The sequence below is a fragment of the Paramormyrops kingsleyae genome, chromosome 16 (genome assembly GCF_048594095.1).
Source record: "Paramormyrops kingsleyae isolate MSU_618 chromosome 16, PKINGS_0.4, whole genome shotgun sequence".
Lineage (NCBI taxonomy): Eukaryota > Metazoa > Chordata > Actinopteri > Osteoglossiformes > Mormyridae > Paramormyrops > Paramormyrops kingsleyae.
In genome coordinates this window covers 28,180,396-28,200,089 of record NC_132812.1, presented here as the reverse complement: position 1 = coordinate 28,200,089, position 19,694 = coordinate 28,180,396, and the positions used below count along the sequence as shown (strand labels likewise).

The 19,694-nt window shown below is 49.9% G+C and overlaps 1 protein-coding gene across 13 annotated transcripts in view; it reads left to right on the top strand.

The window, feature by feature from the left end:
• Positions 1-19,694, top strand: part of unc80 (unc-80 homolog (C. elegans)) — a 51,083-nt gene that overhangs the window by 14,400 nt on the left and 16,989 nt on the right. For 8 of the 13 annotated variants that reach the window (XM_023837752.2, XM_023837751.2, XM_023837754.2 and 5 more), the window contains exons 16-42: positions 982-1,130; positions 3,276-3,439; positions 4,639-4,728; positions 5,346-5,554; positions 6,187-6,293; positions 6,946-7,093; positions 9,079-9,251; positions 9,766-9,978; positions 10,290-10,425; positions 10,504-10,637; positions 11,488-11,665; positions 12,520-12,723; positions 12,888-12,985; positions 13,236-13,421; positions 13,996-14,103; positions 14,197-14,335; positions 14,457-14,638; positions 14,825-14,956; positions 15,293-15,479; positions 16,034-16,165; positions 17,254-17,397; positions 17,764-17,864; positions 18,411-18,497; positions 18,595-18,778; positions 18,950-19,044; positions 19,205-19,294; positions 19,408-19,509. In XM_023837752.2, coding sequence (XP_023693520.2) covers positions 982-1,130; positions 3,276-3,439; positions 4,639-4,728; positions 5,346-5,554; positions 6,187-6,293; positions 6,946-7,093; positions 9,079-9,251; positions 9,766-9,978; positions 10,290-10,425; positions 10,504-10,637; positions 11,488-11,665; positions 12,520-12,723; positions 12,888-12,985; positions 13,236-13,421; positions 13,996-14,103; positions 14,197-14,335; positions 14,457-14,638; positions 14,825-14,956; positions 15,293-15,479; positions 16,034-16,165; positions 17,254-17,397; positions 17,764-17,864; positions 18,411-18,497; positions 18,595-18,778; positions 18,950-19,044; positions 19,205-19,294; positions 19,408-19,509 — 3,872 coding nt within the window. The remainder of the gene's footprint in view (positions 1-981; positions 1,131-3,275; positions 3,440-4,638; positions 4,729-5,345; positions 5,555-6,186; positions 6,294-6,945; positions 7,094-9,078; positions 9,252-9,765; positions 9,979-10,289; positions 10,426-10,503; positions 10,638-11,487; positions 11,666-12,519; positions 12,724-12,887; positions 12,986-13,235; positions 13,422-13,995; positions 14,104-14,196; positions 14,336-14,456; positions 14,639-14,824; positions 14,957-15,292; positions 15,480-16,033; positions 16,166-17,253; positions 17,398-17,763; positions 17,865-18,410; positions 18,498-18,594; positions 18,779-18,949; positions 19,045-19,204; positions 19,295-19,407; positions 19,510-19,694) is intronic. The other 5 variants (XM_023837762.2, XM_023837761.2, XM_023837760.2 and 2 more) reach the window with 4 other exon arrangements.

Sequence of the window (19,694 nt, the reverse complement as noted above, 5' to 3'; positions counted from 1 at the left end):
AGGGCTGAGCCTCGCTAAGGGTCAGATCATAGGATTGACCCTGAAGAGCAGTATGGTGGATTTTTACCCCAAGAGGAACCAAAGTGACAGGGCAACAGGGAACTGGTCTACATTAGCACCCCCTAGTGGAACAAAATGCATTGTCACATGTAGGCAAGTTCTGCATATTTGGCAGCTAGTACACAGATGTTCCACCACTCCCATGTCAGTTTCCAGCTATCATGCAGTTGGATCCTTCATCGATCGAGCCTGTCATCCATCACCCCTCCAGACATTCCCCTCTGCACCTGAAGGATTAAAGATGTTTCCAGGCAAAATCTCTATGCCCACTTCATTCTTACAGCTATGCAATTGCTACTGGCAACAGTGACCTTGACAATAAGGTTAAATAGACAGGGAGCAACTGGCTTTAGTAGCTTCTCTTCCGGTGATAGGAAAGTTCTACTGCAGATGAGAACTTTGATAAAGAACCCCAGAGGAGTCTGTCTGTTTGTGGCTCCGTGTCCTTTCTCAGTGGGTTTGTCTGTGCTGGTCTGACAGCAGCTGTGCCCAAATCCATCAGTGCAGGTGCGACGGTCCTGGAAGGTGGAAAAATAATCCTGGGTAGATACATCGCTGCCCAAAGCTAAAAAGGCTTCCTCAGGCATCATGTCTCTTCTGGTGCCCACAGTCTAGGGAATGTCCTCGTTTGCACACTCTAGATTTGACCCAGAAAAAAAACATCGCAATCCATCTGAAATGAAATACCTAACAGCTATATTTAAAGGTCTTACCCCATTTTGAGAACTTTAATCTTTGGAGCAGGTTATGTATTTGAGTAAGATATGTATACATAATTTACACCCCGGACTCTCTCATTTGCTTCTCACCTGTGCTTGAGTCGTGGGATTTGGGTTCCCCTGCATCACATAATGTGTGGGTCTGACCTGAACCCACCCTTGTCAATGTAATGAGTGGTCTGTCCTGTCTCTTTGCTCCCAGATAAGGCCGGCTTTGGAAACAACTTTACTACAAGGGACAGCAAGTCTGTAGCACAGAGCATGGAGACGGTGGTCGTGGGCTGCATGTTCAAGTCCCTGATAACACGCTGTGCTTCCACCACCCACGAGCTGCACAGCCCAGAGAATCTGGTGAGATTTCACAGCTATCAGCAAATGGACACCCATCCAGCCACAATCAGGGTCACTCAGATCTGGCATCTTCTCAAGATAAGGAGAGACCCTGACCTGATCAATTGTGAAACACCACTAAAGACTAGGATAATCTTCACACACGTGTTCACTCACACAGTAACAGGGGCAATAAGTGACCAGCTGAACTACAGTAAAAGTACAGCAAGGGGCCTGAGGGTGTATAAAGGGTGTGGTAGAGTACAGCAAGGGGCCCGAGGGTATATAAAGGGTGTAGTAGAGTACAGCAAGGGGCCTGAGGGTGTATAAAGGGTGTGGTAGAGTACAGAAAGGGGCCTGAGGGTGTATAAAGGGTGTAGTAGAGTACAGCAAGGACCCCGAGGGCATATAAAGTGTGTAGTAGAGTACAGCAAGGGGCCTGAGTGCATATAAATGGTGTGGTAGAATACAGCAAGGGGACTGAGGGTATATAAAGGGTGTAGTAGAGTACAGCAAGGGGCCCAAGGGCATATAAAGGGTGTGGTAGTGTACAGCAAGGGGCGTGAGGGTGTAAAAAGGGTGTAGTAGAGTACAGCAAGGGGCCCGAGGGTGTATAAAGGGTGTGGTAGAGTACAGCAAGGGGCCTGAGGGTGTATAATGGGTGTGGTAGAGTACAACAAGGGATGTGAGGGTATATAAAGGGTGTGATAGAATACAGCAAGAGGCCTGAGGGTAAATAAAGGGTGTAGTAGAGTACAGCAAGGGGCCCGAGGGTATATAAAGGGTGTAGTAGAGTACAGCAAGGGGCCTGAGGGTGTATAAAGGGTGTGGTAGAGTACAGCAAGGGGCCTGAGGGTGTATAAAGGGTGTGGTAGAGTACAGCAAGGGGCCTGAGGGTATATAAAGGGTGTAGTAGTGTACAGCAAGGGGCCTGAGGGTGTATAAAGGGTGTAGTAGTGTACAGCAAGGGGTCCAAGGGCATATAAAGGGTGTAGTAGTGTACAGCAAGGAGCCCGAGGGTATATAAAGGGTGTGGTAGAAAACAGCAAGGGGCCTGAGGGTGTATAAAGGGTGTAGTAGTGTACAGCAAGGAGCCCGATGGTATATAAAGGGTGTAGTAGAAAACAGCAAGGGGCCATTGGGTTAAGTGTGCGGATCTAGGGCTGCATAATGCTGGCCTTCTGATGTAATCCTCTATAAGTACTCTAATACTCTGTTTATGAGCCCAGACATTGTGAAAGATCGAGCGAGTATTGCTGCAGTTACAGGCATGGCTAAGTACAAGCTTGTGCCTTCCGCACTGACCCAGTGTCCACAGTGACGATAGTGTCACTTACGTCCAGTACGTTTAGCCTAGTTACTATTATCAGGCACTGTCAAGTCCATGTTGACTCCTGCTCCCCATATAGACATTGGTTCACCAGAATATCCTGTCTTCTGTCTGGGTCTTCCTGCTTATTTACTGTTCAGATGTTAACCCAGTTACACCAGTATTATTATAGAAATATACCCTTTGCAATACCACCATGGTGTCTATACTGAATATGCTGTTGCATGATGGATGAATGAGTGAATGGATATGTACTATATATACTCATCGCATGCGGAAATATGTTGAGTGATTCAAGCCCCATGGTTTGCAGCATTTTTTGACCTATAGGGGGAGCACTTTTCTTCTGGAAGCTGGTGGGAGATGGGGTATTACCAGCATCCCTGGAATGCCATTACTGTCATATCAGCAAGCTGTCAGTCATCTGGTGCCACTCCATATGTGTGGCTCAGTGGGCTAATCCTGTGTGCCTGTAATCAGAAGGTTGCTGGTTCAAACCCACCTTCAGCATGTCTGCAGGTCCTTGAGCAAGACCCTTAACCCCTGGGTGCCACTATGGGTGGCAGCCCTTTGCGGGCAGCTTACTCTACAGAGAGCAAGTTGAGGGAAGCGTAAAGACAATTTTCCCATGGGGATCAATAAAGTATTGATGATTATTATTATTACTTTTGTTCTCACTGTGTAGTGGGTCGGGAAAGGCTGAGATGCCCCCTGGTGGACATATTCTTCCATTTATTGCACTTCAGATGCATTTATATTTGGTGAAAAGCAGGGGAAATCATTTTTCTTTGTCTTCTCTCCGTGTTTATGTCTCTACACACACCCATCACACACAGGGCCTGTACTGTGACATTCGTCAGCTGGTCCAGTTCATCAAGGAGTCCCATGGGAATGTGTTCCGGCGAGTAGCACTGAGTGCTCTGCTGGACAGTGCTGAGAAGCTCACCACAACAAAGAAGCCTGAGGAAAAGGAGGAGCCCAAGCAGACTGGGACCAGAAGGTGTACTTAATTACACCTACATAATACTGACGTTACAACTACAACACACTGCCATCACACCCTCATTGCTCCCTTATTACACTGCCATCACACCCTCATTGCTCCCTTATTACACTGACATTACACCTACATTACACTGCCATCACACCCTCATTGCTCCCTTATTACACTGACATTACACCTACATTACACTGCCATCACACCCTCATTGAACCCTCATTACATTGACATTACACCTACATTACACTGCCATCACATCCTCATTGCTCCCTTATTACACTGACATTACACCTACATTACACTGCCATTACACCCTCATTACACCCTCATTACATTGACATTACACCTACATTACACTGCCATCACACCCTCATTGCACCTTCATTACACCTACATTCATCTCCTCATACCCTCATTACTCCCTCTTTACACCTAGATTACACCATCTCCCACCTTGCATCCTCATTACTCCTTCCATACTCTCTCATTACACCTACATTACACTCCCATCACACCCTCATTACATCCCATCACTTTGTCATTACACCTGCATCATACCAACATTACTCCCACATTGCACCCTCATTATCCCCTTATTATTCCTACTTCACACAGTCATTATACCTTTATTACACTTCCATCACATCCTCATCATCTCCTTATTATACCCTCATCATGCATCTTTGCACAGAACTCTCTATCTAAGTGATTCACACAGCTTAAAAGTAACACAGCTGGACCCTTGTGCCTGTGATGTTTGGAGGTGAATCCGTAGAGACCACCTGTCCGTGCAGCTGTAGTCCATGTCCCCGTCAGGAGGCCCCGAGCCGTGTGCCTCTACACGAGAGTATAAGTGGCATCCTGTGGCTTGGTTAATTGGGTCAGCGGTGACACAGTACTACCGAAAGTCTTCTGGCTTCAGGCCCAGTGACGCTTTCGGTTGGGGAGGCGGGTGTCTGTCGCTCTGGGTCAGTCTCATGAGAAGCAGGGTATTGTTCTGTGGAGGAACAACGAAGGCAAATGAGACAGGTCAGTTTTATTAGGTAGCATTATATGGGTTAGTTAGATAAGGCTGGTGATGGAGTGGCAGCTCCTGCAGGAATGATGATCTATTAGCATTGTTGACTGTGTGTGTGCGTGTGTGTGTGCTTCTGCGTGTGTGTGTGTGTGTGTGTATGCTTCTGCGTGTGCATGCCTAGGTCCGAACCAGGGGAGAAGGGACAGCCCTCCACTACAGCCGACGAGTGCCGCAGTCTGATCTCTAGCAGACCCCCCCAGACCCCCGAGCAGTGAGTGTACCCCGCCCTGCACCGTGGTCGCTGAGCTGAGCACCCCCTGAGAGACCAACGCGTCCTGCTGTCGAGTCTGGGTGCTGGTGTTCTTTTAAGGGCTGTGCTGATTTAGACCATCAGAAATCACGCTGTGGAGATAAGTGCACTCATCTGAACGCTCTGCATCCTGTACATCAGTGTTTCCCAACCTGCTCTTCGGGGACCCACAGACAGTCCATGTTTTTGGTAGGGAGCTGGGAGGGAGCAAAAATGTGGACTGTCTAGCAGGGAGCGCAGAGGGAGCAAAAATGTGGACCGGCTGTGGGTCCCCAAGGACCGCATTGGGACACAGTGCAGTATGTGAATTCCCTGTGCTTTTCTGCAGAGGCTGCTGTCCACAGGCTCGTAGTTCCTTTCGTCACGTGACTAAGACCTGATGATCTGCTCGAACCCAGTGTTTCCCAAACCAGTCCTCGGGGCCCCTTGATGGAGCACGTTTCTGCTCTCTCTCAATCCCCTGAGACCTGGGAGGGAGCAAAAACACACGGACCATTTGGGGATCCCCAAGGTCTGGTTTGAGAAACACTGGTCTAGCCATCTTGGCCCAATCTTTACCCCGATCCCGTGTGTGTCAGCGAGGAACAGATTCCGGGAGCATTGCTGGGTCGAAAGGACTTCTGGAGGAAGATGTTCAAGTCGCAGAGCGCGGCAAGCGACACCAGCAGCCAGTCGGAGCAGGACACCTCGGAGTGCACGACAGCCCACTCGGGCACCACCACAGACCGGCGCTCGCGCTCACGCTCTCGCCGCATCTCGCTGCGCAAGAAGCTCAAGCTGCCCATCGGTGCGTAGGGGCGCCCCCTTGTGGGCGGAGGGGTGTAATGCAGGTACTGATTACACCCATTGCAGGATTTCACATGTTGTGCAGTAGCTGTAGTATGTGCAGATTGTCCAACTCAGAACTCAAACACGCCATTAAATCTGTTGAAATGAAGGAAGTTATGATTTCCGAGCCAAGCCGGGCCTGCGGACGTGTCGGAGGGTAATGTCACCCTCTTTTGGAGTTCCTCTCTCAGGGACGCATGCATGTTTTGATCTTATAGTGTTGGAGTAGCCAGCCCTGTATTAGGAGGAAGCGTGAAATTTATCTCTTGTGTATCTTTCTGTCTTGTTTTCCTTCTGTACCCAGCATGCCACAGGACTGTCCGCCTTCCACTCACCCTCTCTGTGTTACGTATGTGCGTTCGTGGCCTGCGTGTTCGTCTGTGTGCGCACGCTCTGCTCTCGGCGCGTGTGTGCGTGTACGTCGGAGTGTCTTGATGGCGCCTCTGCGTGTCCGTGCGTGCTCGTGGTCACGTTTTGGTTCCGCAAAAGCGTGCAAAAGCTTATGTGCGTGTGTCCCAGCTCGGTGTGTGCGCGCCCTGCCAGACATCTGTGCGCTCCATCCCCTCTCCTCTCACCGCCGTCTCTGTGCAGGAAACTGGCTCAAGCGCTCATCTCTGTCGGGCCTGACGGACGGCGTGGAGGACTTGCTGGACATCAGCTCTGTGGACAGGCTCTCCTTCATCCGGCAGAGCTCCAAGGTCGGGCGGCCTCAGTGTGGCTTCGATTCAAAGCAGGAACTGCAGATATGAAAGTCAGGCTTATGAGTTATTAACTACAAGCAGAAAAACATGGTGGCTTGTGCTATAGACACATTTCTGTAGTGCAGTGGTATTCAAACTTTTTTTGATGGGCCCCCCCTAGGACTGATATATTTGTCCTGCCCCCTCCACCCAGACGCAGACACGCAAAATAATATGCATCGTCATATTTTCTGCTTCTACTTGTTTTAGGTTTTGCTTTGCCTTCACATTTTCTTTTAATGCTTCTACCGGCTAGAAGTTTCTCCATGGTTCCTCCAAGTATGTAAGCATTAACGGAGCAACTTTCCCTCTGTTAACTTTCGTCAGATTACTAGTAGTTGATGCATTCAATACATTACAATTACATTACATTACATTACAATAATTTTAATTATTGTAATTTGTTAGCTTCCCATAATGTGCAGAGGCATATAATGTGTTATTTTTAATATTTCTGAAGGTTGCAATTTCGAAATAGAACTGCCCCCAGCTCAAACCCCACCCACGAAGATCTGTTTGTGTTTTTTCCACTCACCTGCATGACACGTCCCACAGTTTGAATACCTCAGTGGGAACCCATGGTGTGAGTGACCTCTGTCGCCCCCTACAGGTGAAGTTCACCAGTGCGGTGAAGCTGTCAGAAGGCAGTGCGGCGGAGTACAGCCGGGACGAGGAGGAGAACTTCTTCAAGCGGCTCGGTAAATGGCGGTCTGGCCGGCGGAACCCGTCCAAGCTCCACCACCCCGAGGAAAAAGATGGTAGACCCCCTGGGGGCAGGTCCCCCACCCCGTCCGCCCGCTCTGTGTGTGCGTGTCCGTGCTCAGTCCCGTCGTGAGTCTCCAGCCATCGTCCATGTGTCTGTGACTGTCGCTGCTCGCTGCATCCAGCAGGGGGCGTGTCAGCACCTTGTGAGAAGTTCGCTCATGCTCTGTCCTACTGCCCCAAGTAGCCAAAATAGTCAGGTGAGGATCTTCACTGCAGTTAGCGCAGAGAGAAAAAATGCCGAAAGAATCGGCAAAAGATTTGAGGTCTGACTGCACAAATTCATCCCTGTCAGAGAATCCCCGCAGCCTGCGTCTGGCTCAGCTGCTCCTTGGCTCCCGTCCTGATCTGGGCCGGCTGCCTGTGACCCTGACCAAAATAGATTATTTTTATTATAATAAGTCTCTCAAAGCTAAATGTCTTGCATTCAGCCTTTCTGTCTTGGCAGTGTTTATCTTACAAGGCAAGTCCTGGTGCTATTGACAAACATTAGAACCATTAAAGGAAATTAAAGACACTGCTCTTGAATATCCTGTCTCATATACGATCTTTGACATTAAGTAGCGAGAGTACAGAATTACATAAAGATACACATTCTGCACCAGACAGATTAATAGGTCAGGGGTGATTTACTGCATTCCCATTTTGGGTTGGGGGATTAGAATGCAGAAGTTTATGGAATCCATCTGGTCGCATCTGTGGCTATTAGTGCTATTGCTGTCTGTCATTTTACTTGTCCCTCACCCCTCCTGAGATTTCATGCGTCTCGTTTCTGGATGCTTCCGTGCATTTTGGCGTGGCATTGTGTTTGTGTTCACTCCTGCTTTTGTTGGCCGTTTCTGTATCTGTTTCAACTATTCCTGCTCTACACCTGTGTCTTTCATGGCTGTTTTGCCTCGAGTCCTTGAGATTTGTTTCTTTGTGAGAAGATGAAGATGAGCCCCGCTCATACAGTAGGTGCTGAAGGTGGGCCAGTAGGAGATCAGGCCCTCTGCTGTAGTAATTGAATGTCTTAATCTGAGACTCAGCTATCGAATCCTGTCATCTTTGTCAACATCCCCGTTGTGTGACGGCACTTTGTCAATGTGAAGGGTCCTGGTCTTCTGCTGGTTGTAAATTTGTCTTAATAACCCTAATTAAAGTTGCTCTATACCTCTTTAATCATCAGTTTTAAATAGTTTATTGCATTCTTGATAGCTAGCCATAGGCATTTTTGACTGGCATCCTTTCCATGGTTAACTTCATCCTTGTGCCCTGTGTTCCCTGGTATAAGCTCCAGCCCACCTCCCCCCGGGTTAATCGGTTATGGGATGGATGGGTGGATGGATGTACACCAGTCTATAATGGGCACTAGCGCACAGCACATGTTGCTCATGGGAGTTTTACTTATACAAAAATCTTCTGAGTGCAAAAGGAAAAAATAACGATACGTTATTGATCCCTGTGGGGAAATTGTCTTTACGCCTCCCTCAACTTGCTCTTTGTAGAGTAAGTTGTCCGTCAGCCGGGGGTTAAGGGCCTTGCTCAAGACCCTGCAGACATGCTGAGGCTGGGTTTGAACCAGTGACTTTCTGATTATAGGCACTGCCCACTGAGCCACACGCTGCCAACTAAATGATTGGTTTAGAGAGATAGCCAATCAGATTGTAGAGAAGGTGGGTCCAAGGAACTAGAGGAACCAGGACCAACCAATCAGATATCTTGGTCCCGCCTCTTCTAGTTGCTTGGACCCACCTCCTCTACAATCTGATTGGATATCTCTCTGAACCAATTATTTTTCCTGATGCCCTCAGAACATCTTTGTGTAAGTAAAACTCCCACGAGAGTGCATGTTTCATCATTAGCCCCAATGACGCTGGCTTTGCAGAGCTCCATAACCATGGTGTCAGAAGCAGAGGCTCTGGAGATGCTCTCCTCTCGCAGGCTTGCAGCGGCCACCGCCGGGCAGTGAGGGATACTCTCTTCCGTGACTTTCTGCCAGGGTGTCATGGCTTCCAGGAGCGTCTGGCTGCCAGTCAGGAGGTTATGAAGAACAAGAACGTGGTGAACCTGGGCGCCATCCGGCAGGGCATGAAGCGCTTCCAGTTCCTGCTGAACTGCTGTGAGCCAGGCACCATCCCAGACGCCTCCATCCTGGCGGCCGCCCTGGACCTGGTGAGGGGCCCACGTGACTCTGCAGCGCTCCCGTCAGTCCTATGGCCGTACCTGCGACATGGGAGTTTTTGTCAGAGATTGCATGCAGGATTAAGATTCCCGTGATGGAGCACGCTATCGGCCATTTGCTTGAAGGGTTTTTATTGATTATAAAATCCAAAAGAATTTGTTAAAATATTATCCATTTATAAGGCTTTCCAAGTATTTCTTTGTACTGTGTACTTCATTTCCGAAACTGGTAAACGTCTGAATTAGGGTGGTAGAGTTTGGCTGATGCAGCTTTCCATGACATCTGATTGATTTCCAAGACATTTGATTGCTTGGTCCCACCTCCTATAGTTGCATGGACCTGCCTCCTCTACAATCTGATTGGTTATCTCTCTGAACCAATCATGTTTCCTTCTCCCCTCAGAACATGTTTGTATAAGTAAAACTCCCATGAACGCACATGTGGCCCTGGTTGGGGATGTGAGCGTCTTTCTGCCCTGACAGGAAGTGCTCCTGTGTTGTACAGGAAGCTCCTGTAGTGGCACGGGCCTCCCTCTTCCTTGAATGTGCCCGTTTCGTCCATCGCTGCAACCGTGGCAACTGGCCGGAGTGGATGAAGGGCCATCACGTGAACATCACCAAGCGGGGTCTCTCTCGAGGCCGCTCCCCAGTGGTGGGCAACAAGAGGAACCAGAAGCTTCAGTGGAATGCGGCCAAGTACTTCTGCCAGTGGGCCGACGTGAGTCAGCCAGTGGTTACGGCCTACCCCTCCCAGTGCTGCCCCATGGTGGTCTGCACACAGCTCCCAGGGGTGCCAGGCCTGGTCATGTGACCAGCACCTGACTAGTTGGGAGTACTAAGGTTTTTGTTCAACACAGAACCGGCTTTCCTCAGTAAATATGTGTTCTTCCTATGCATCCGTCTCCCAACCATTATCTAGTACAGAGTCTAGGGTTCCACACTCTTATGAACCTGAATAATTTTTTGCGCTTTATCTTAGAACCCCCTTGATGTGTATGTGTGTATGTATTTTTGTTGCCCCTGTCCTAGGCAATCGGTACCCGCCTGAGCGAGCTCTGCCACTCGGACAGTGAGAGTCCCGCCAACATCTTGGGCTTCATCTACGACGAGGAGAGCAAACGGCGCATGCGGAAGGAGGATGAGGAAGAGGACTTCCTAGACGACAGTGAGCCCGGTGTCGCTGACCTCTCATATCGGCTCTGGTGGTCTACACCGCCGCGACACTAACGGTCTCGTCCTGCAGACACGGTCAACCCGACTAAATGCTGCTGCCCGTTTGCCCTGAAGATGGCCGCCTGTCAGCTGCTACTGGAGGTCACAACCTTCCTGAGGGAGACATTCCCCTGTCTCCCACGGCCCCGCGCTGAGCCCCTGGTGGTCAGTGTCTCGTCTGGACTGAAAACTTTCTTCAATAGTTATAAAAAGTCTATAGCAGGGATGGGCAATATTATCCACAAAGGGCCGGTGTGTATGCAGGTTTTTGGCATGACCTTTAGGTCAGCTGTTCAAGCCCAGGTGTAAGGACTCTTCAGTCCATCAATATTTTAATTAGTAACCTAATTAGGTACTTGCAGTGAAAACCCAGTGAAATCGGCCCTATCTGGATAAGATTGGCCACCCCTGGTCTATATCAATAGTTCTGGCCTTGTTGTGGGGGATTCAAATGTTTGTGTGTGAGGGACCAAACAGGCTCAAAGGCACAGGGATGTTTTTAAAGGAAAAGATGTTTTTATTACAAACATTTACAAAAAGAACACAACAAAAGTAAACTTAAGTTCAAACAAACGGTACGAAAGTGGCACAAATTCCGCTCCACGGTGCAGTACGAACACTGGCAAAAAACGCACGTTCTATCGCCTCTAGGGGCAGAATTCGCCATGTTGTCCTCCATCACTGGCAGCCATTCAGCTCGCTTCCATCGTTTCCACCCATTGCAACAGTAAAAGTTCTTGACCAGTGGTTTGGGGGTGACAGTAAAATTTTCTTACCACTAGAGGGCACCTTAGTTTGAGAACCACTGGCCTATAGGAGTGAACACTGTAAGAGTTCAGGTTGAAAGCCCATCATGCAGCTCCCTTTCCACTTCTCAGTGTCTCTCCGGGTTCCTGTCCTCACAGTCTGCTTTGCCATTTGTTTGTTGACCTTCTCACTCTCCGCCTGTCTCTTTTTGCTCCACACACTGAAGGCTATGATATCTCACCCACCTTTATCCCCACTGGTCCTTCAGGACCTGGAGAGCTGTCGCCTGCGCCTGGACCCGGAGCTGGGCCGGCACCGCTACGAGAGGAAGATCAGCTTTGCGGGGATCCTGGACGACGAGGACGGCCATGACTCACTGAACAGCAGCAGCCACACGCTCAAGTCTGACACAGCCTGCGATGACAAGAAGACCCAGGAGCCCCTAGGTGAGGTTACAGATCGAACCCATGCGGTCGCGTTCAGTACACTGACACTGACTCATTGCATGATGCACTTTTACAGTACATTAGAGCTAGATGACTATGGGTGGTGTTTGGAATGTCCGCTATATAAAACACTCAGTAGGGTATGAGGGCGGACAGGGGTCGATCTGTTTCGGACACACAGATCTGTGTACACGTGACTGTTTACTGTAATGTACCGACCTACGCAAGCATGATTCACACTCTATCTGTAACTACGGTATTATATACTAATCTTCAACATGCTGTATTAACTGTAAGTTAACGTTACCCATACAAAGCGTTCAAATACGTTAAAGTAACATTTTGTTTTTAAAGCAGCGGTAGCCCCCCCCCCCCCCCCCCCACTGCTGTTATAGCTCATGTCCAAGTATTTCATAAGCTACTTAACAACGGTTAGCAGTTACTGTTCAGACTGAGCGACGTTTCTCAATCATGCTTCCGACATTTATGTGATAGCCTGCATTGCACAACGGTCTAAGCAGGGTACGGTTCCCGATGTAGGGTACAGCTTCTGTTCGCTATATTTTGATGCGACTCATGAACATTTTGTAGTGCAGTATATAGTGAATGAAATATACAGTTGGCAATTTGAACAATAGTACAAAATAGCTGATTCACTATATAGTGAACATTCGGAATACAGAATAACATTCAGCTGCAGGATCGTGTTCCCCATGTACGGCGCTCATGGCCAGAGTAGGTTGGGCGCATTAGCGAGGACGGTTGCCTTGTTTCTACCGAGCTCTGATGCACCTTGACCTCTGAGATGCGTTACTCCGCCCCCTTGTGGCCGCTCCGGCCCCTGCACACCACAGCTCCCATCAGGAAGATCCGCATCGGGGGTTCCCGCCTGCTGCAGATCAAGGGGGCCCGCAGCTTCCGGGTGAAGAAGGGGGGCTCCCTGTCCTCCATCCGCCGGGCCGGCAGCCTCAAGAGCACCAAGCTGTCCCGGCAGGATTCGGAGTCGGAAAACGAGGAGGGCCTGCTGTCCCAGAGCAGGGACACGGTCACAGACATTGGTAACTAGCAGTAACTTGCTGTCCTTGAGATACTCCTATTGATTCCTGTTACCCAGCAGTGAGTAGTGAGCTAGTACCAGCAGACCCAGTGACATCATTACTAATGAGTTTTCCCTGACATTAGGAGGCATGTGGCTAAACAGACACGTGTGTTGCTTCCACAGGGAGTCCCTGGAGCACCAGTGAACCCAGCATAGAGCCAGAGGGACTCAGCACTGGTGGGACTGAGGAGAACTACCACCGCAACATGTCCTGGTTGCACGTAGGTGACTCTTCCCCAGGGAGGGGCTTATTTCTGAGCATAGGAGATGTTATCGGTGAGGGGCCCAGCTTTGCACTCTCGAGGATACTGAGGGTTCTGTTCTGGGATGTCGGCTTTTCGGGTTCAAATGCATTCAGATGCTATTAGCCTGTGACACCTATGATAAACGACATGCAATCTGGCATTAGCCTCATAGGCTACCGTCTACCCATCATGCCCTACCACACACCCCCCTGTGCCCATTCCGCAGATCATGATCCTGTTGTGCAACCAGCAGAGCTTCATCTGTACCCACGTGGACTTCTGCCACCCCCGCTGCTATCAGTACCACAGCCGCTCCTGCGCCCGTCTGGTGCGCGCCATCAAGCTGCTGTACGGTGAGGCGGTGGACGGCCCAGCTAGCAGCACCGGCCCCCGTGCCAAGAAGGCCAAGGAGGTGGGGGCGCCGGGGAAGTCCTGGGCACCGGGCACTCGCCCAGACGCCAGGTTCTTAGGATGCGCGCGTGTGCACGTGCACGGTGCTGTTACCATAGCAACCGTTCCTCTACCGTAGACAGTGTGTATAAGTTAATACAGGAAGATGTATCAGGTGATCAAAGCTGTGACACTTTCCTGAAAAGCATCGCGTGACCCTGTGCCCAAAAATGGCTGCTTTTCTCTTAGGCGATTCCAGCATTATAGATGTGACGTTTATAAGTGTCTCCAAACATGGACAAACTTAGTATGAATGAGTAAATTTGCATATATTCAAGGCTGAATATAGGCAAATCCCCGAAATGCATATATTCACTAACATGTTACAAATGCTTAGCATTTTATATGTGTTATGGATGTGACATCAAACTGATCTTTTCATTAAATGCCCTGCTTTGCATTCAGCCTGTATTGCTGTATCAGCTTTTTCACACTGTTGTTTTTTATGTGTTATTTGTGGTGGGACTGGCTCTGAGGGGGACGAGGTGGGTGGACTGAGGGTGTGACTCTCATAAAGACCCCCTGTGTGACTCCAGTGCTCAGACAAATCCTGCCTCCGGACGCCGTCCATGAAGAAACAGCCCACTGACAGCAACGCGGAGGGGAAGAAGGACACGGGGATGCTCAAGTACATCCGCAACCAGGTTTCTTCACTCACCTACCCAGCCCTCTCTGACAGTCTAACCCTAAGCCTAACCCTAAGCCTAAGCCTAACCCTAACCCTTCCCCTGACACAGGTGATGAGCATGTCGCCTGCCCCCCTATCCCTGCTAATCAAGGCGGCCCCCATTCTGACGGAGGAGATGTACGGGGACGTGCAGCCAGCGGCCTGGGAGCTGCTGCTCAGCGTGGACGAGCACATGGCCGCCGCAGCCGGTGAGCGCCTCCCACTGGACGGTCTATGTCACTGCACTGTAAAGTTTCACGCTCTCCAGGTTTGTGCTGATTCAGCTCACAAGATACATTAAAAGCTAGTGCTCCCGTCTCTCTGTCCCAGCCGCCATGTTCCTGCTGTGTGCGGTGAAGGTGCCCGACACAGTCACCGACATGATGATGGCGGAGTTCCACCACCAGGAGGCAGGGCAGCGCATAAACTCGGTGCTGAAGTTCTACACCCTGTGGCGGTTCCGGTACCAGGTGTGGCCCCGCATGGAGGAGGGAGCCCAACAGATCTTCAAGGTGATCCTCCCAGCAGTGTTTCCTCCTCAGCTGTGATTAATTAAGACAGGGCTGCTACTTATCAGTGTGGTTAAGTCAGCGGTGGAGTCCTAACCCAAAGCGCATTAACTCATGAGCAAATGGACCTTTCAGTGTGTGAAGGACGTGGACCTCCACCTTGATATCTTTGTTTGCATGTATTCTCAGATACCACCTCCAAGCATCAATTTCACCCTACCCTCCCCAATCCTGGGCATGCCCTGTGTGCCCATATTTGACCCCCCCTGGGTCCCCCAGAATGCAGGCAGTGTCCAGGACCCGATCAACGAGGACCAGTCTGTAAGTGCCTCCTAATGTCAACAGCTGAGCCAGACTGCGCTATCATGTGGGTTTGGGAAGACCTTGGAGTGGGTGAACTGGGAGCGGATGTTGCAGAGGCTGTGAGGAGCTCAGTTGTGCCTCGAAATCCACACTAGGAATACAACAGCCTATAAAATTAACAGCCTAGTTTAATCACGCATGAAACACATTGTCTTCCTATCCGCCTAATTGATCATTGTCAACACTGATGACAATCTGCTGTATCTCCGTCCTTCAGACGTGTTGTTGACTTGGTCCAGCTTACCGTATCCCAGCTCATCTGTTGATGCACCATCCCTCCCCCTGGCCGTGCAGAAATCCTTTTCAGCGCGTGCAGTGTCCCGGTCCCACCAGCGGGCGGAGCACATCCTGAAGAACCTGCAGCAGGAGGAGGAGAAGCGGCGTCTGGGCCGGGAGGCTAGCATCATCACTGCCATCGCCATCACGCAGGAGGCCTGCTACGAGCCCACCTGCAGTCCGCCTCCAGAGCAAGAGGAGGAAGGTGAAGGTCCTGCCGTGCCGCAGCCCCTCCTGTGGGTTCATCTTCAAGCTCAAGTTTTATTTGTCACGTGCACAAACACACACTATGCATCTGCGCAGTGAAATGCTTTCCCAGCTGCTTCCGTGAAAAGGAAATGCATTAAATAAAGCAAAACAAAATCACATAAGAAGATAGTAAATAAAATTAAGACAGCATTAGGGTTAGGGGTCCAACACTTCACTGCCACAGAAAACCAGGTCAGTTTAGTCACAATATTCTCAGAAAATTATATCATTGAGTGTTGAACATAAGTTTATGGAAGTTTTATCAAACAATATAGAGATCGTGTGGCTTCAAGAAGAAAGTTTATCTTAATTTGTGTCAAGGGGGTTGTAGCTCACAGGATCCTCAATGGGTATTTCAGTATGCATAGCATACAGGGTACAGTGATGGCTTTATCAAACTCTAAACAAATGGAAAATGATCAGCATGCAATGAGATCGAGCAGCAGGGAACGTGTGACAGGCCCCGCGGCCCCATCAGCACCTGACCAGGTGCCCCTTCTTCCTCGTCAGCAGAAGAAGTGGTGAACCTGGCGTCCCGCCGCCTGTCGGTCAGCCCCTCCTGCGCGTCCAGCAACTCCCACCGCAACTACTCCTTCCGCAGGGGCTCTACCTGGTCGGTGCGCTCCATCGTCAGTGCCGAAGGTCAGCAAGGGGCCGCCGGCTCTCAGACACACAGGGGAGTATACAGGGGCGGGGCCACAAGCCCCAGCTGAAAGCTGATTGGCCCACCGAGTGCCCCCTCCCCTGTCACTCAACAACTAAAAACACATCACTGGCTAATGATAAGGTTGTCCCCCACCTTAAAAAAAAATCCTAGAATAACCCCTGCCAACACACAACGGCGATCTTTCACAAATACATAGAGTTTTATTATTATGTATAGTTGATGATCACACCGTGCTTAAATGAAGGCGCAATAGGCTGTAACAAATCACATGCATCCAAGAGGATTTGACCTCCAACTGGGAGACTCCACTGCTGGGGCCGGAAATCACATGACCTCCACTCCTGACCTGGACATGATGTTATGCAAACTTCTGATAGGGAGCCAGTGTTCCACTGGGAGGCCTCAAATCACATGACCACCACAACAGAGCTGGATATGACACAAGTGCAATTTCAGTGATATTAGTGCAAATCGCCACAAATAACACATAGATTTGGGAACAGACATTAATAGTCTATTTTACATTTGCTATTTCGGTGTGAAATTCTCACCTTTATGTAAGAAAGTATTTTGATGAATATCCATCTTCGTAATTTTAAAGGAAATGAGGTAGGTGTTCAGCCTACTCAGTTCTTTTCAGCAGTGTCATCTTCGGGTCAGATGTGGAGGTCATGTGATTTCCGACCCCACAGTGGAGGTCCCGCTAGTGGTCGCCCAATATTCTGCAGTCAGGTCCTTCTCCAAACATCTGCATAAGCTAGCCATCAATCTTCTCATCAGGGTCACAGAATAAAGGGCATGAGACATTCTGGATGGGATACCAGTCTACAGCCAATTTAAAGATGCCAGCTGGCATCTGTTAAGTGAGGGAGAACATTGGAGGAACGTGCAAACTCATACACCCATAGATCAGGGGCAGTATGCAAACACCCTGGCATGGAGGTGTGAGTCTATAGTGCTACCCTACTCACTAAGCCACCTTGCCACCCTGGATCTGTGGCATATAAAGTTGACGGGCATGTTTAGATGCTAAATAGCCGGCTCCCGCTTCTGCTCCTGGCAGATGAGGAGAACACCACGGAACACACGCCCACACACCACGTGCTCCAGCCCCCGCAGGCCGTGTTCCCAGCATGCATTTGTGCCGCCGTGCTGCCCATCGTGCACCTGATGGAAGACGGCGAGGTGCGGGAGGATGGCGTGGCAGGTAGGGCGCGGTGCCCGCGGGCCGGGGAACTGCTTCCCGTTACATTCTCATCACCAGGAGCATGTTAGCCAATATCCCAAATATACGCCCTGAGTAAAATGTCTGGCTCTGTAGTAATGACCAAGGGCTCAGTAGAAATATGGATACCCTGCAGATTCAGGGGGCACAGCACTTTACAGGGGCCTTGATTATACAGATTTACATATAAAATTGGGTGGGAAGGGGTGCATTTTTGGCAGGATTTCCAGCCACATGATGGGTCATTGTTGAGGTATCGCCGCCGGGGGTTCAGTTGCTTTAGGGATGGCTATGGTTATCCTCTGACTGCCCCCCCTCCCCCCACCGGGCTCCCCCTATGTGACCCAGTGAGTGCGGTGGCCCAGCAGGTTCTGTGGAACTGCCTGATTGAGGACCCAGCCCTGGTGCTCAGGCACTTCCTGGAAAAACTGACGGTCAGCAACAGACAGGTGAGACCTGGCACATGGTGCCTGATGTATTACCAGCTTCTCCAGCACTTTCACTTCTGAGCACCATTCACTTGTTAGCAGATGCTATTTAGATGCCTGGCACTTTCATAACTTTTATTTAAGCACTTAAGTAAGTCATGAAGTAAGCTTCATGAACCGATTGCTGTATTTTCTGACACCACTAGATGGTGCTCTCCATTCAAAAAGGGCTCAGTTCATGGCCCAAAGCAAACCAAGAGCGCCATCTGGTGCGGTCAAAAAATACAGAACATGGTTCATGAAGCTTCATTCAGCCATCACTAGTAATTCTTCTGAGCATTGCCGTTTCTATGGAAAGATTCATGCAGGATGAACGTAAACCTAGTAGATTCAGCAGTCTGTGTTTTAGTGTTTCCTGCTGACTTCAGAACCACTTTTCTAGAGGATGTACAAACACTTCATTTGTGATGGCAGTACATGTTAGTATGACACTGTGAAAGTAGCCGGCTTTGACAGGCGGTCATGAGAGTGACCCCGTAAGCTCATCCTGCCCTTCTGTCACTTCAGGATGAGCTGATGTATATGCTGAGGAAGTTGCTGCTGAACATTGGCGACCTGCCTGCTCAGACCTCACACATCCTCTTCAACTACCTGGTGAGGCGGTGCCCCTTGTAGGCTCTGAACTCCGTTTTCTACAGCCATGTTTGTCTGGGAGTGATGTAGACCAGTGTTTCTCATTTCTGGACCTCAGGTGGGCCTGATCATGTACTTCGTACGGACGCCGTGTGAGTGGGGAATGGATGCCATCTCTGCCACTCTGACCTTCCTGTGGGAGGTGGTGGGATATGTGGAGGGCCTCTTCTTTAAAGACCTGAAGCAGACCATGAAGAAGGAGCAATGTGAGGTCAAGCTGCTGGTCACTGCCTCCATGCCAGGTACTCTCTAGGTAGCGCGTAGCTAGGTGAAAGCAGTGACATCATAAATCGTAAGCCGTAGCAGGTGTGGGGGGTGGGGTGGGGTGGTGACGGCAAGTGTCATCACCTTCAGTGGGTCACTGATACCGTGTAGGCCGGGTACTGATGCTGTCTTGCATGCTGTGTGCACAGGAACGAAGACCTTGGTGGTGCATGGGCAGAATGAATGTGACATCCCTACCCAGCTGCCTGTGCATGAGGACACACAGTTTGAGGCAGTACTGAAGGTGAGCGTGTGTGACATGGCGCCCCTTGTGGCCGGGAGGAGTAGGTGAAGCTAGTGAAACGGTTATAAAGAGCTGAATACAGACTAATATATATAAAATATAATAAGACAGACTCCTGCCAGTTAATCTTAATGGACTAACGGTAGCGTACATCCCATAGGAGTGCCTGGAGTTCTTCAATATTCCTGAGGCCCGGTCTGCACACTATTTCCTCATGGACAAACGCTGGAACCTCATACACTACTCCAAGGTTGGCTGCTGTTCTTGACGATGCTGTAATGGGATGGATTTCCCTTGGAGCAAAAGCATGAAGTGAACTTGAACCCTGGCCCTTAACTAGCAGGTTCACTGTTCCCCCTGCAGACCTACGTGAGAGACATCTACCCGTTCCGCAGGTCCGTGTCTCCACAGCTCAACCTGGTCCATATGCTGCCAGAGAAGGGCCAAGAACTCATTCAGAAGCAGGTGGGAAAGAGGTGGAGGTCTCCATCCATCCATCCATCCATCCATCCGTCTGTACAACAGCTTACTCAGTCATGGTCGTGACGTGTTGGAGCAGATTCAGAGGCGATCAGGTTGTTAGGTCCTAGCTGTCAGACGTTGTCTTAGAACCTCAGCAGTTTTGCTTTGCTCTTACAAACCGAGCGACG